The 17,722-nt window shown below is 40.2% G+C and overlaps 1 protein-coding gene across 1 annotated transcript in view; it reads right to left on the bottom strand.

The window, feature by feature from the left end:
• Positions 1–17,722, bottom strand: part of LOC138760433 (calpain-2 catalytic subunit-like) — a 93,655-nt gene that overhangs the window by 16,430 nt on the left and 59,503 nt on the right. Inside the window, exons 7-13 of the mRNA XM_069931015.1 lie at positions 17,289–17,374; positions 14,912–14,986; positions 8,394–8,554; positions 6,351–6,520; positions 3,222–3,233; positions 1,923–2,134; positions 615–657 (exon numbers count right to left, since the gene is read on the bottom strand). Of these exons, the coding sequence (XP_069787116.1) occupies positions 615–657; positions 1,923–2,134; positions 3,222–3,233; positions 6,351–6,520; positions 8,394–8,554; positions 14,912–14,986; positions 17,289–17,374 (759 nt within the window). The remainder of the gene's footprint in view (positions 1–614; positions 658–1,922; positions 2,135–3,221; positions 3,234–6,350; positions 6,521–8,393; positions 8,555–14,911; positions 14,987–17,288; positions 17,375–17,722) is intronic.

The raw sequence follows: 17,722 nt of genomic DNA on the forward strand, positions 1-17,722 counted from the left end.
AACCAGACTGGAACAAACTATTGTTTAATCAGGGCTTAATGCTCCACTTAATTCTGTCCCAACCATAAGAGTCATCTGATATATATGGCAGGAATTTCAGTATTCACCTACTATGTATGGGGAGTGAAACACAGAAGTCTGCAGACGCTGTGAATGTAGTAAATGCTGGAGGATCTCACCAGGTCTTGCAGAGTTCATAGGAGGTAAAGATAGAGATTCTATGTTCTATGTAACCAACATTTTGGCCCTGAGCCATTCTTCAAGGTAATGAGCCCAGTATTAGGTAAAGAGACATTGAAAGGATGAATTTCCCAAAGAATGCAAGGTGAAAAGGATGGATACAAAGTCCTCAAGATCAGAGATTGATAGGTTCTTAATTACCCAGGGCAAAGGTTATGGAGGGAAAGCTAGGCAGTGAGTGAGTGGGAAAATGGATCAGCTCATTATTGAATGGTGGGGAAAACTTGATGGGCTGAATAACCTGTTTCTGCTCCTATGACTTATGGTTTATTCCAATTCATCCCAGTGAAAGTTGGATTATAACAACATCTACAACATTCAAAGTGAGCAAATGGTTAGAAACCTCCCAGCAAACAAGGAAAATTAGTCATTACCTCTTCATCTTCCAGGTTTGCATCAACTTCAACATCTATTGCTCTGTAACAAGAAAACAATGCACATTGCAAATATAGCAGAACACGTTTGTTCTAGGAAGATATTTCAGATAAATTTCCAGAAGTACATCAGTATTAATATCATAATACATCTATTATTAATCTATTTATTTTTACTCTCCAACTTTCTCCCATTTTAATTTTTTGCCTTCTTAAGTCAAAATATTGATGACAGAAGTTGAGATGTTACAGTGAAGTGGTGAAGTTGTACAAGGCATTGGTTATTATTTTATCTCCTGGAGAGTAGATGAGGGCAGATTTGATGGAGGCATATAGAATTATGAAGGGTAAAGATAGAGCAAATAAGTTTTTTCCACGATGTTACATGAGACAAGAATGAGGACATGGGTTAAGGGTGAAAGGTGACATTTTTAGGGGGAATATTTGGGGAAATTTCACGCAAAGAATGGTGAGAGTGTGGAATGGGCCACCTGCTGAAGTGGTGAATGCAGGCTTGATCTTGACATTTAAGAAAAATTTAGATACATATGGATGAGAATGGTATAGAGGGCTATGGTCTGGGTGCAGGTCAGTGAGACTAGACAGAATAATTGTTTGTTATGGACTAGATGGGCCCAAGAGCCTGTTTCTGTGCTGTAGTGTCTTATGGTTCTATGAAGTTGTGCACTGACAAATGCCAGGATCTGGTTCCACAGATACTGGCAATTCTTCAGTTTTTTGCCTGAAAACAGTTCTTGGTCAGAAACTGTCTGAAGGCTACCTCAGGCAGTTTCTGTCAAAGAACTGTTTAGCACTTTTAACATGTCCAATCCTGTATTCATTGAGGATATGGGAGACTAATAGGGGAGGAAGCCTATGCCATCTTTTGCTTAACATATGGCTGCAGAGATACAGAGATATCCTGTTGAGATTGATTAATTCAGCAATCTTCGCACTTGAAATGTTCATATGCTTTGAGGTGGAACTCTAAATTGGAATAGGTAGAAGTCTGACCAAATTAACTCCTTGCATGAAATTGAATTCTATCCTAGCCATTTAAAATAAGATCCTGCTTCAATGCATTCTTGATTTTTTTTTTAGAAAAATTGTGCCTTTGTCAGAACAGCCCATAGGACATTTCCCTCCATGCATGAAGATTAGATTTAAAAATTTGTAGAGTGACAGATGAGAAAAAAGAAAATGGGAGCATCACATCTCAAACCTGACCTTTTAAATAAAATTACTATCATTGATCACCACCCATTACAGCATCTGCTGCTTCCGATTCTTTGTGCTTTTGCTACTCACTCTACATCAGATTGTTTCTCTGTAAACACGCGGATTGCAAAATCTCCATTTTTATTTGGCTCAAAAGTGGATGGTACAATGAAATATTGTCCACATGGAAGAGCATGCCTGCTCATGACCTCTCGCAGATTGATGAAGGTTTCTGATTTTGCTTTGGATGCATGGGTCATGAAGAAACGTTTCCTCATCTGAATGTTGTTTTGGTCTTTGCACTAATTCGTAGAAAAAAAAAGTTTTTAAATGCTATTTCAGCACAGCACATAAAATACCTCAAGTCCAAGACATGCAGGTCATCAATTGAAACATTGATCTGCAGTATCATCAAGCAAGCACAGAATGCCCACAATATTCTCATTCCTTTTAATATTTAGATTCACTGCAAAGTTTAACTAAGTTTGGAAAAGAAAATGTCTTTCTTCATGCAGCTTTTGATTTTCAAATGCTTGAATTGAACTGGCTTTGTAAAACGCTATAGAGCATCCAATGTGAGCTTTTACAGTAGCAAGCTGGGTAAAAAGAAGTGGCATTTATAAAGCACCTTTTATGCCATCAGGATATCTCAAAGTGCTTTGTTTATGAAAAGTTTTTGAACCAGGTCACTGTGATAATATTGGGAAAAAAACTAAAGTGCAGTTTAAAGATATATAGCAAGTTCTGAATTAAACAAAGCTTTAAAAAAATCACTACAAACTTAGCTATAAAGTTAGCTTAGTTATACCCAACTAATTTAGCAATAAAAATAGTTAATGCAGAATGTGAAACAGCTAGTGTCACAACTACCCATGTTACATGTAGTCTCACTCACGATTCCACAAGCATAAATCTATCCAAAGCAGAGAATTCTAGTCCCCAGAAATATCTGAATACTTAACCTAAATTTATATCAAAATGGAAAAGATAGATCAATGATTCACAACTTTAACAAAGAAGTTTCATCAGGATACAAGTTCAAAATCACAATACCTCACATTAAGATTCTTTACTACACCCACGTAACAGTTACACAAATAGAGACTTTCTGACAGATTCACCCTCATACACCATCTGGCCATCGACACAAGAAAAAATACTTGAAGTACAAGAAGAAATACTTGAAGTAGGTCAGTTACCTGATCTCTTATGCAGAATATGGTGTGCAATAAGAGGGAGAATAGTAATGGAAAATACATTTGCCATTTCTTCAGATGGCCTCCCACGCCCATGTTAAAGATTAATTTGTCATATTCAATTAGTTATCATAAACTGGCACAATATTGCCTGCATGTAAAAAGCAAATTTCTGGGCCATAATCCAACGTACCTCATCGGGGACCTGCCAAATAAAAAAAACAAATGATAGGCTTTCGCAGGAAGGTTACAATTACTGCATCAACTGTATAATTTGAGTACAACCAGTCTTTAAACTCCTTTGTCATATAATAATATACAAAATGTAAAGTACACTTTGCTTGGCCTTAGACAAAGGGGTCACTCTTAGCATTGCTTGGCATCCTTAACAGAAAGAGAAAGCAAAGCAAAAGATGGAGACATCTTTATAATAGCAGGACTGGGTCTACATGCTTAAATGCCATTTTACATTGGAAAGCATCAGCACTAAATGATGCAAATACATTTATGTAAAAAGAAAATGTCACCATCTCTCCCACTTTTTTGTACACAAGAGCTTTAACCTCCATGTACAAAATTGACTCAGGAAGACCTTTATCAAGTTATTTCATAGCTTGACAGAAGAACCATGTATTTTTGTCCTGCACCCAAAATCAGCAAGAAAACTGTAAAGGCACTTAACCTTTTTACATCTTCAACTTGGGCTGGACCAGCAAAAGGCATAAATGCACCAGCATTTTCAGCGGACGAGGGTTTGAACCAGATAGAGATGGTACATTCCCTATTCCTAGCTCTGCTAGTGTTTATAATTTAACTGTACATCTCCATCGGGCACACAAAACTCAAAACGGTCAACCAGTTTACCTATCTCGGCTGCACCATTTCATCAGATGCAAGGATCGACAACGAGATAGACAACAGACTCGCCAAGGCAAATAGCGCCTTTGGAAGACTACACAAAAGAGTCTGGAAGAACAACCAACTGAAAAACCTCACAAAGATAAGCGTATACAGAACTGTTGTCATACCCACACTCCTGTTCGGCTCCCAATCATGGGTCCTCTACCGGCATCACCTACGGCTCCTAGAACACTTCCACCAGCGTTGTCTCCGCTCCATCCTCAAAATTCATTGGAGCGCTTTCATCCCTAACATCAAGTACTCGAGATGGCAGAGGTCGACAGCATCGAGTCCACGCTGCTGAAGATCCAGCTGCGCTGGGTGGGTCACGTCTCCAGAATGGAGGACCATTGCCTTCCCAAGATCGTGTTATATGGCGAGCTCTCCACTGGCCACCGTGGCAGAGGTGCACCAAAGAAAAGGTACAAGGACTGCCTAAAGAAATCTCTTGGTGCCTGCCCCAGTGGGCTGATATCGCCTCAAACCGTGCATCTTGGCGCCTCACAGTTTGGCGGGCAGCAACCTCCTTTGAAGAAGACCGCAGAGCCCACCTCACTGACAAAAGGCAAAGGAGGAAAAACCCAACACCCAACCCCAACCCACCAATTTTCCCCTGCAACCGCTGCAACCGTGTCTGCCTGTCCCGCATCGGACTTGTCAGCCACAAACGAGCCTGCAGCTGACGTGGACATTTACCCCCTCCATAAATCTTCGTCCGCGAAGCCAAGCCAAAGAAGGGTGGCTAGTCCAGATATGACCAGAGTTGTCTATAATACAATTTTCCACAGTGGATTGTAATCTCAAAAGTTTTGTATGATCAATCACATTACCTACCAAAGATGTCTTATTGTCTCATCAGCAATGAATTATTGATACTTCTATCACTCAGACAATTATAGTGTTAAACTGCATTAAGAGGGTGGTGGAGGGAACTACTCTTACAACTTTGGACGGTACGGTTAGTGCAACACTATTACAGTCCCAGCAATCCAGTTTGGAATCTGGTGCTGTCTTGAGTTTGTATGTTCTCCTTGTGTCTGGATGGGGTTCCTCCAAGTGCTCTAATTTCCTCCCATATTGCAAAGACATTTGGGGTTAGTTGGTTAATTGGTCACATGAGTGTATGTGCGCGGTGGGGGCTTGTGGGCCAGAAGTGCCTTTTACTGTCCTGCATCTCAAAATTTAAAAAAGTCATGGTATTAGATGAGCACATGAAAGGTAATAGCAATAGAGTGTTATGAGCCAAGAGGTGAAAGTGGGGTTAATGTGGAGTGGTTCCGAAAGACCACTGTAGGCATAGTTCGTGGAATGGCCTGTATCTGTGCTATATGACTCTAAGCCACTTAAGCCCCAAATACAGCTGACTAGCTGTGCTCAATGATGCCATGGGCATGTGTTTGCTTTTTAGGTATAGAGGTAACGGCATGCCATATAGTCCATGCTGCATCATTGAGTAAAGCAGTCTATGAATTAGAGTTCTACATCACAGAAACAGGCCCTTCAGCCCAACCTGAACATGTCAAACAAGGTGTCCACCCAAGGTAATTTTCATTTGCTGGTGTTCGGCCCATTTCACTCTAAACCTTTGCCATTCTTTTACTTGTCCAAATGCCTTTTAAACTTTACAATTGTACCTTGTTCTCCCACTTCCTCCAGTAGCTCACTCCATACACTGACCAAACCATGTGAGAAAAAAAGGTTTTTCTCTGTTTCCTTTCCAATCATTCCCCTAACACCTTAACTCCTTGCTCTCTGATTTTAGACTTCCTTACCCTGGGGGAAAAAAAAAGATTATAAAAGATTATGCCACTCATAATTTTATAAACCTCTATGAGGTCCCCTATTAGCTTCCTACGCTTCAGAAAAGTTCCATCCCGTCTTAAAGGTAAAAAGGTAAAGGTTCCATTATTGTCTCGTAATAATACATTTAGAATGTAACATACATGAAATTCATCAATTTTTGTCTACCATAAAGAGGACATAGAGTAGCCCCTTTTCCAGCACCCCGCACAGAAATGAGGCCCCAGTGAGGAACGAACTCACGACTCTTGGTTTACAAGACCAGTGCTCTAACCACTGAGCTATTAATAAGAGAAAGTATGCCTTTAGGTGGCGATTGCAGAGTAATATCACTTAATCATGCCTAATTCAACATTAAGACTCTATCCAAAAATACATCTGAATCTGGTACCTCAGTACACATGACACCAAGTGTAATTGTAGATCAGTCAGCCCTTGCACCTGCTCACCAGTCATGGCTGGTCTTCTGGCAAGATGCCATTTTCAAATTCAGCATTTCAATATTAAACGCTACTAATACCTTTGTTTTTTTTCAAATGAAAATGTATAATCCATGAAGGTTGAACTTGTTTCATCCTTTTGTTTGTACAAAAACATTATGCAGGTAAATGTTAGAACTTGCCTCATAGATAGCATAGCCTATAGTATGCATATCCTCTCCCATTTTCCTCTGCCTTCTACGATTCTTCTGAATCACTCCAACCAAAAGGCTGCATTTCTCATCATCGTCATCAGGATCCTCGTCTGCTTCATTCAAATGAATCTTAAATTGAGGATTTATCCAAAATGTATCTGTGAATGGAAATCAATGGATATTAATGAGTTAAGCTACTCAACAACTATAGTATCATTCTGGAAAGATCAGTGCTGACTAATTCCTGGTTAATATGGGATAAAGGTATAGGATGGTAATGTTATAGGGATACAATCCAGAGAACAGGACCATGAAAAGTAGGAATCCAAATTAAGGTAATTAACCTGGAACAACATCTTGTTTCAGTGACAAGTATGTGCTTTTTAATCAATTTGTGACTCTGAACCAATTGACATAGTTCTCTTAAAGATTCAAATTATGTTTATTGCCATGTGTGCTGAGACACAGTGAAAATATTTGTTTTGCGTGCTATCCAGAAAGTCCATCCATTCTCAAGTAGAGCAGAATAAAACAGGAATGGAGTGCCCTTACTCCAGTCAAACTGAGATCAGTTTGACCGGAGTAAGAGCAATTTTGTCCTACTAATGTGAGTTTCGTTAACTGGTCTGATAGTAGCAGGAAAGAAACTGTACTTCAATCTTATAGTGTGTGATTTTATACTCAATTGTTCTTCTCGAGATGAGGTAGAAAGAGTATGGCTGGATTGGGATGAGTAATATGCTGGCTGGGCATAGATTAAAAGAACAGGTATATATTGTATTCCAATATATAAAACAATGGTTATGTTAGGACATTGCTGGAATACTAAAACTGGAGGAAGTCAATAGGTCGGACGGCATCTGAGGAGAAAAAGGAATGGTCGATGTTTTGGGTCAAGACCCCAAATTTGGACTCAAACATTTCTTTCTCACCCTAAATGTTGCCTGACCTGCTCAGTTCCTCCAGCAGTCTTTTTTTTTGGTTCCAGATTTGAGCATCAGGAGTTTTGTGTCTTCACCAGAATGTTTTCTGGGATGGAATGTTCAGAAATGAACAGAAACGGTTTGTTTTCTTATATCCTTAGAAATTATAAAGGTAGTACAATTTTGACATGTAAAAAATATTTAGACAGGTAAATGGATAGGAAAGGTTCAGAGGAAATCAGGCCAAAGCCACATAATGCGACTAGCTCAGGTAGACAACTTGATTGGACTAGTTGGCCTGAAGGGCCTGTTTCCATGCTGTATAATTCTATGATTCTAAGAGTAGAGGCAGCAGAGAGATGTCCTGATAAATGGATGCAAAATTATGAAGGGCATAAATTGGACACATAATAAGAAACTACCTCTTGGTAGAGATGTCTTTAGTCAGAGAGCATTGGATTAGAGCAAAGGGTGATGCAGGCAGGTAATCGCATAAGATTTAGTAAGTACTTAGGCATGTAAAAGACCACAGACTAAGCACTAGAAATTGGGATTACTTGATGGCCAGAATGGGCACAGTGGGCCAAAGGGTAAATTTTGTTGCTGTTGGACTCTAAGATTATGTTTGAAATGGTTTATCAAATCATTCAATTCCGATGGCCAATACCCACTGCAACATGCTAATCCTATGAATCCATAAAAAAGTGTTAGCTGATGAACATGGTGCGTTGATCTTTTATTTTTAATACTAGAAAAGTCAATGATTCTAAATGGTTAATCCCTATGTTTAGAGGTGGCCATGCAAAGAATAGAAATAATAGAATAAATGTATCGCCATTACCGATAAGAAGTAGGAATGTCATTTCATAAAACTGACAACTGAAGCAGTCAAAAATAAAATGAGTCTTGAAGCAAGATCCACACAAAGAGAATTATGTTTTAGTTGCCACTGAAATATGTTTGACTTGAAGCAAAGAGAACTTCATGGTACATTAGCAGAGGAGAAGGCAGTGCAATGGTATTGCTCCAGGACATATTGTTCCTACCAAGGAATAAATGAAACTATTCCAGCAAAGTGGCAAAGAAGAAGAAAACTGAAGTTACGTACTGCTGTAGTTTCGACATCCTCCTGCAGAAGATCCATTTCTCCAAGACCCTTGATGTACAACCATGTTCCATTTATGAACTTCATCGTTGGCAAGTGTGTCAGGAGTGAGATTGCAGATTTCCAATCGAGAGAAATTCATTAGGAATTCTGAAAATGCCATCCTGGAATGGAAAGAAATAAAAAAAACTGAAGCTATCTCAGGAGAAATAATTCTCAAAATTGTCTAATGACTATTTTGCGTAAAATAGTTTCTATCTCATGACATTGAACAAAGTAGATTGATATTTACATACACACACACACACACGTGTATATAATCATGTTATCATTGTGTTTTTGCACTAGTTTTTGGCTCAAATTTTGGGGCGTGGTTGGTGGATGTTTACACAGGCTATATTTTTTTTACCGCATTAATTACCTGCATTGTTCAAGGCTTTGGGAGCTTGGATGGCTGGGACAGGGTGATTTGTCTGCGTTTGGGGCATCAGGAGCTTAAATGGGCAGGCAGCTGAGGGAAAGATCCACGGCTAGGGCGTGGGAAGACAGGATGGGTGGGCGACCAAGGCATCAGGGCATCGGGTGCCTCTGGTGTACAGGAGGCTGAGGGCTAGGTGTGAGTCAGTGGTTGGGAGCTCAGATGGGGGTCCACGGTCAGGATGTCAAGAGCTTGAACAGGCAGTCTGGGCCAAAAAAGGAGAGTCATACAAAAAAACTCAATGTTTGGACCAAAAAAAGTGGGGGTTGTCTATTACATACACATTTATGTAACGCCATCAGAATGGCTCGCTAAACACTGATTTTTGTGTCTTTCTTCAGATGCTTGTTGTTCTAGAATCTTTTGTACAGCCTGCAGAATGCGCTGTTTGCCTTGCCAGTCTGTTGTCAACTTCCTTATAGATCTTGGCTTCTGATGAGATGGTGAACCCTATGTAACTGAACTGGTGGACTGTCTTCAGATCAGTCTTGCTGATGGTAATGCGGGGAGGGTGGTACTTTTAATGAGGTGCGGGCTGATGGAGAACTTTTGTCTTCTTCAAGCTGACTTCCGATCCAAAGAGCTCGGCAGCCTTCTCAAAGCAGGATGCTATACACTGCAAGGCTGTCTCTGTATGGGCAACAAGGGCAGCATCATCGGCGAGTAGCTCTCGAATGAGTTGCTCCAATGCCTTGGTGTGGGACTGCAGTCCCCTCAGGTTGAACAGGCTGTAATCGGCGTAGTATTGGATGTATACACTGTCCTCGTCATCAAGGTCTTCTGTGGTCCTTTGGAGCATCATGAAGATAGTGAAGAGTGTTGGTGCGAGGACACAACCTTGCTTTGCAACATTGCCTATTGAGAAGGGCTCTGAGAGGTCATTGTTGTGTCAGACTTGGCCATGCTCATCTTCATGTAGCTGGATGACCATGTTGAGGAACCTTGGGGGGCATCCCAGTCATTCCATGATTTGCCACAAACTTTTCCTGCTCAGGTGAGTAGGACATCCTGAAGGTCTCTGGCGCACCAACATGTTGTCTATGAGGTGGCAATGCTCGGACTGAGGATGCATCCAAGTGGTCTTAGGACAGTCTTTCTGCTGGAAAATGGAGTCGGTGATGGTGCAAAACTCTAATTGAAGGAGCTTATTGTTGTTGCAAGATCTTCTGGATCTTGGCCGACTCTAGCATTGAAGTCACCAAGGATGATGACCTTGTTGTCTGGAGGGATGTTCTGTATGAGATTTTACAGATCAATGCCAAAACTTATCTTTTTCTGCTGGATCCTCTTGACGAGTTGGGGCATACTGTTAGGTCTGCTTTGTTCATGAATGAGGGAGACAAACACCAGACTGAGTCGAAATCAAGGTTCTTTGTTCTTTATTGCCGGATTGTAACACTTGCAACTAACAGTGTTAGTTGGAGAAGGCGCATTCTGCCATTATCAGCAAGTGGTTTTTTTTAATACCTCAGGATACGTACTTAGTAAATTATCATACCATTACATTGTCCAATGAATAAACTGTTGCTATCCTTCTCTGTTAGTCTGCTGCAGATCATTCTTGTTAGTGCAAAGCTTATCTTGAGTGTACAAGGTCACATCTGCATTCTGTTACTCCTTAGTACTGGGTGACTCCTTCTCCGGTCCCATCTCATGATGTTTTTACCTTACAATACACACTCAAGAGTGTGGCATCTGCTTGGTTCAAAGTGAGAGGCGCATCGATATAATATGGTTGGCAGGTTTACAAGTTTGAAGGCAATGGAGTTCCTGACTATAAAGTCAATGCCAGAAAGACGTCTCTCAGAGGCTGCCTTCCTCTGGTCTTCACTGAGAGCAGTGATGTCGATATTCAATCTTGAAAGTTCATGTGCAGCTAGAGAGGAGCATTGTTCTGGGCAACCAAGGATGGTTCTGATGTTCCAGTATGCATGCTTTAGCCCCTGCACACCATGTGAGGCAGGTGTGTACCTTTTCATTTTTATTGTTGTTCAACCACATTTGAGGATGCCCATTGACTGTGATTAGACAACTTGGGGGGGGGAATGGAAATGAGCTTTGGTTAGGCCATTTTTTCTAGACACCTCTCCATGTGGAGCAAGCAATGTTGCCCCTAGAGAAGCTGCTTGGTCATTCAGGGTGCTACCAAATGATGTCGTTGTCCTTCCCAGATGGATGGCCTGACAAGGCTAATGAGTTCTCTCTGCCCAGGTTTGAAATCAGAGTTGTCCTTCTCTTAAGCTGTCTGCCAAACAAGGCTAATGAGCCCAGCCTACCCATCCAGTTATACTGCTGGACACTCGGTCGTGCCACCACGTAGAAAACTCAGTGAAAACGGGGACACTGAAGAATAGGTGTTGCTATGGACACAGTAATGAAGGAGAGGCCATTTGCAGTATCCTCCTGTCTGACAAACCAGACAGTGGCCATGCAGCAATCACTATATCGAGAAAGGAGGGGGGATGTACTTTCCCTGGATGAATGGGACATCAGGTCCAGAACTCACCCACCCCTATATTTTATTTCTATATATATATATTTTTTTTTAATATATATATATTTATTTATATATTTATATATATAGATAGATATCTATATATAGATAGATATCTATCTATATATAGATATATATTTATATATATCTATCTATATATAGATAGATATATATTTATATATATGTGTGTGTGTGTGTGTGTGTGTGGTGTATGCATATGAATATATATGTCTGTGTGAGTGTATAATATCTATTCGCACGCACGCACGCACGCACGCACGCACGCACGCACGCACGCACGCACGCACGCACGCACGCACGCACGCACGCACGCACGCACGCACGCACGCACGCACGCACGCACGCACGCACGCACGCACGCACGCACGCACGCACGCACGCACGCACGCCTCGAATTCTGACCACCTGCACATACAAACTAAATTTTTTAAAAATTGTGTCTGGGCATGTCCAATATACCACTATATTGTATAGTGCCACATGCACAGTCGCCATTCTGTAAGTGTGCTAGAAACATGGCCAGTAAGAGGAAAAACATATCCCTTGCTGATAACACTACCAAGAGACTGAGGAAAACCATAACTTGGGAGGGAAAAATGAAAGTGATTAACCAATATGGGAATGATACTGCACACAGTCTACAGTTGTCGCATTCCACCATGTTGACGATTTTAAAAGATGCAGAGAGAATATGCGAGGCTGTAAGCGAATCTGTGAGGATGAAGAACACAATTTTAACTAAGCAACGGTGAAGGCCCATTCACGAGATGGAGAAGTGATTAGAAGACCTGATTCAGAAATGCATTCCACTGAATTTAAGGATGATTCAGACAAATATTATGAGACACTGAAGAAGCGAGTGGGAGGGGATTACACTGGGAGCATTACCACAAGTTTAGTAGATTTAAAAGAAGGTACAGCTTGCACAACGAATGAGTCTCAGGTGAAGCAGCAACTGCCAATGAAGGAGGTGCCAAAAAGTTAATTGAAAGTCTGGATGAATTCATCCGTGACAGCGGTTATCAACCAGAGCACATTTTCAATGTGGACAAAACGGGACTTTTTTTGGAAGAGGATGCCGGAACGAACAGACATCCATAAAGAAGCTGGGATTTGAAGCATTTAAGGATCGAGTGACCCTGTTGGTTTTAAGCTGGCTTACCGCTCCGAGAACCACGTGCATTCAAAAACATTAACAAGTACACCCTGCCTGTCCACTACAGATCTAACCGCAAAGCCTGGAATGATTAGAGCCTTGTTTGAAAACTGTTTCATTCCAAATGTTTGGCAATATTGTTTAGAAAATAGTTTCACTGTCAAGATTCTATTAATCTTAGATAAAGCACCTGGATTCTACCTCATTTGTCAGAACTTAATCCTGATAATAACATGATATTTCTGCCACCAAACACAACTTCTATCATTCAGCCCTATTGTCCCAAGGTGCGATTGCAACTTTTAAAGCTCATTACCTTCGCTCAACATTTGTACAGGCCATAACAGCAACCAACAATGATCAAACATTGTTACATGATTTTTGGAAAAGTTACAGCATTCTTAATTGCATCAAGAGCATCACAGCAGCATGGGAGAATGTTACAGGAATATGCATGAATGGAATTTTGAAAAAAATGTCCAAATGCTACATTCACACAAGCTTGAATGAGAAGGATGTGTTTGACGAGATTAGAGTGAACATTGTGAGGCTCGCAACGGATCTTGAATTCGTAGTTGACATTGAAAATGTGGAAGAGTTATTAGATCTCGAATCAAAAAAATTGACCAAACAGGACTTAAATGAAGAATGCATTGCCGAGGAGGAAAAGAGAAAGGAGAAAGGGAAAGAGATAAGGAACCACAGAAGAGGTTTACCGTTAAGGGGTTATCCAGTGCGTTTTTCAAATGGATAAGGCCATTGTTGAATTTGAAAGCATGTTGAAAGATTTGCCAAGATTGATTCCCAAATTCAGGTCACTTTAAGTTCTTAGGATCAAATGTACAATGAAAATAAATAAACAAATGGTGCCAATGAGTTTAGGCATGTTCTTCAAATGTCCTTCATCAACCCTCTGCACATCAACCCCTGAAGAAGACAATGACTGTGAGGAGTCACAGCCAAGTACCAGTATAAGTGCAGTGATGGGATTAAGTTCAGATGGAGACTTCCAATTAAAGCTAAAATGTTGACAATCTTTATTAAAACCATTGTACAGTACAGGTGCAGTACATATTTACCACGGTATTAAAACTAATGTTTATGTTATGTATCTTTATTAAAGGTTCTGTAATTTACATATGTTGAGGATCATCATTAAAAGTTCATTCGTTGAAAATGTTTTTTGAAAAACTGCCTTGGGACCTGGTTTGGACATATGCGGTAGGGTGATCCTGACTTACAACCAATTTGAGTTACAACCAACCCTCTAGTCCCAATTAAGGTTGAAAGTCGAGGACTACCTGCATGTATATACACACACACTACAATGCAAGAAACACTTTTACTGGTCCGTTCTAGTGCTTAAATTCTACTTTAGCAATATGTTTAATCCCCCATTCCCCACACTATCCATCTATTTCTTAATTTCAACAACCTGTTGTCCATATAAACCACATATATAACACTGTATAGGCCTACAATCCATCAGGACTCTATTTTCCCATTTCTTTGTCTCCATTGTATCTGCTCTGATCCCGAACCGTGTTATCCTTGTACCATAGTTGGCAGGGCTATCAACTCATTTTCTGCACTTCTCCCCTCTCATCTGCCTTCACCCCACCAGCCCCCATTCAATGGATCATCCTCCCTTATTTCTGTCACCTCCAATTTAAAGCACAAGTTCCAGCCTCCTCTACAATGGACAAACTCCTCACAAATTGGATAAATGCTATACAGAATAGTCTGTAAAGGCAATTTTAAAAATCTTTATCTACCTTTCTCCTTCAAATCTATCCATTTTTGCATTCCTTCCCTTTCCAAATTCCTCCGCTTCTTTAATTCTCTCTTGGCCTTTAAGATCCAGCTTACAGTTAAGATTCAAACATTTTATCACACTGATATTTCCCTCTTTGATTAACCATTTATTTTTCAATTACCATTTTATTAAACACATTTGGATATTTTTCTGAATTAAAAATAATAAAATTAATCCAAGATTTTGTGGCACCTTCAGCATGGGTTTAAAATGCCCTGATTTTGTTTTCATACTAACAATGTGGAGATAAATTAATGTAATAACAGCTTCCCCATCTGTGTAAGTAGTCAGTATCTTTCCCAACTCCATTTTTAAAAAAATCTTCCTGTAATGCCAAACTGCATTCCTCATTAAAGTCTCTTCACCTGTAGCATTTTCCAATTCTAACACAAAGATTGGGGATCTAATCAGTTAGCCTTGCCTCTATTTCTATAAACTGACTTGCTGAGTACTGATAATATTTCCAGACTTCTTTAGATTTTCAGCTGCCTATTGCTCTATAACCAGTAACTATGCCATAACATCAAGGCAGACAAAGGAAGGAATCAATTTTTACCAGAATTCTCCATCCTCTGAACGATCACAGAGACGATCTTTTTCTTCATCAGGGATGCATCCCCACTCTGGGGCACTGGAATGAGATGAATAACAATTTAGAAAGCAATTATGGTGCCACCATTTCCAGGAGTGTCAGGTAAACTTGAACATTACCTTTCTTCACAAGGAGGTCACGGTTTGCTCACAACCCAAACTGATCTAGTGGCATGCATAATGCTTTAAACACCTGTATTGCATTGAATTCTTTTCATGGCTGAGATTCAGATTTTAGTTTGGTTGTAAGGAGTTACTGGAATTGACTTAAAAATGAATCCTTTTGTGTTAATGTCATTCATCAAGGCAGTTTCTCAGTTTGCATCTGGGGGAATCACTTGAAGAGTGGGCAGGCTTTGGAGCAAAGAAAGAACAAGTTTGTTCACTTTGGAGTTTATTAAAGATAGTGAACTTGTGTTGTACTTCATTATTCACGCAGCTTGAAAGTGGACAGAAAATCATGTTCTTAGATTATTCTACTATTTAATCATCTACTTATTTTCAGCACAAGGGTGCTGGGAGCATAGGGCGCTGGTCAACATTTTCTGCCATAGAAAGTTGTGGAGGCTATATAATTCAGAATTTTCACCTAACCCTCAGTGTGGTAATATTCATGTCAAGACCCCAAAGATCCTCATGTTGCTGTAACATGATTTATTAATGTCTCTGAATTCGGAAGGGGATAAAGTCATACAGTTCTACAGCGCAGAAACAGGCCACAGACCCAGCACAATGTGCCCTCCTGCTTTGGTTAGTCTTTCTTGCCCACATTAGGCCTAAATCCCTCAAAGCCCCTCCCCTCCATGTAACTGGCATGGTTAATGTAGTGGTTAGTGCAGTGGTATTACAGCATAAGTGAACAGTTAGGATCTGGCACTATCTGTACAGAGTTTAAACCTTCTCCCCATGTCTGCATAAGTTTCCTTCTGGTGCTCTGATTTCCTCCCACATTCCAAAGAAGTACGGGGTTAGATGATAAATTGGTCACATGTATTTGGGCAGTGGAGGTTCATGGCCCAGAAGGGCCTGTGTCTCTCTCAATTAAATTTAAATGATCAGAGTTTCTTCAATGAAGCTAACATATCTGCTTCCACCACTTTGTCTGGCAGCTCAATCCATATGCCCACCACCTTCTGAGTGAAGAACTGTTCCCTCACATCCCTTACAAATTCCACAACCTTGCCTTTTAGTTATACCTTCATAGAACACAACAGCAAACAGGCCATTCAGACCTTCTAGTCTGTGCCGACCATCATTCCACTTGTCCCATTGACCCGCTCCCATTCCATAGCCCTGCAGACCTCTCCCAGCCACCTATCTATCCAATTTATTCTTGAAACATCAGATGACAGCTCATTCCATACTCTCCCACTCTCTGAGTAAAGAACTTTCCCTTAATGTTCCACATAAACCTTTCCCCTTTCATCTTAAGACTATGATCTCTTGTCTTTATCTCTCCCAATCTAAGTAGAAAAAGCCTACTCACATCCACTCTGTCTATATCTCTCATAATCTTGTAAACCTTGTAAATCTTGCAAAGTCCTGTAACTCAACTCCTGAAGACCTGGAAACATCCTAGTGAATCTTCTCTGTACTCTTATTAATATCCTTCCTATAATTAGGTGACCAGAACTGCACACAATATTCTAAATTTGGCCTCACCAATGTCAAAACAACTTCAACACATCATCCCAACTCCTATACTCAATATTTTGATTTAGAAAGGCTAAGATGTCAAAAGCATACAGTCCACTCATCTTAGATTCTCCTAATCTCAGAAACAGCCTCTCACTATCCACCTTATCTATTGCCCCTCACGATTTTTTTAATAGACCTCACTATGATCCTCTCTTAACCGCCAATGCTGTAAGGAAAACAGACCTTGTTTTTCTATTCTCTCATGATAACTCTTCTATAATCCTGGTAACAACCTTATAAACCTCTTTTGTACCATTTACAACTTTGTAAGGTCATTCCTTGTAGCTAAGTGACCAAAACTGCACACAATATTCCAAATGTGGCCTTAACAACAGCTTGCATAACTTCACCAAGATATCACAACACTTGTATTTAATGCTCAGATCAATGATGACATGCAATCTAACCACTCTCTTCACTACTTTGTCTCCCTGTACTGCCATCTTTAAAGAGATATGTACCTGCACCCCTTGGTCTCCCTGCTTCACAGCACTCTTTGAGGCACTACCATTAACAAGGCAAGTCTTGCCCTGGTTCGATTTACCCAAATGTCATGGCTTGACACCAAATAGCCACCTATTGATACAGGATACAAGACCATAATATTTGATAACCATGTAACAACATTCCACAAAAGGACCTACTTGTCAGACCAACTTCCAGTCCACTCCACTTGACCCCAAGGGTTCCGGATACGGACCAGTTGCTCCTCATCATCTTGATAGTTCACCTATAGGATTAAATTATGAGAAAACGACATTCTCAATTTGTATCTACATTATCTTCAGCTTTAAAGGTGAATATTCAATGTATACATTGCAAACATCTGTATTTATAAAGCACCTTTAATATACCAGTGTCCTGAAATGATTCACAAGATTTAAAAAAAATTGGTATTGGCCAAGGCGTTGGGACATAAGTCTAATTGCTTGCACAATGAGTTAAGTTTTAAGAGTCACAAAGAAGAAAATAAAGTCGCTGAGGCAGGAAGGTTTAGTTACAGAATTAGAGCTACTGTCTCAAAATTGGATTGCATTCAAAACTGGGAATGCTTACAAGGCCATTGTTCATTAGCATT

The sequence above is a fragment of the Narcine bancroftii genome, chromosome 4 (assembly GCF_036971445.1).
Source record: "Narcine bancroftii isolate sNarBan1 chromosome 4, sNarBan1.hap1, whole genome shotgun sequence".
In the NCBI taxonomy this organism is placed as follows: domain Eukaryota; kingdom Metazoa; phylum Chordata; class Chondrichthyes; order Torpediniformes; family Narcinidae; genus Narcine; species Narcine bancroftii.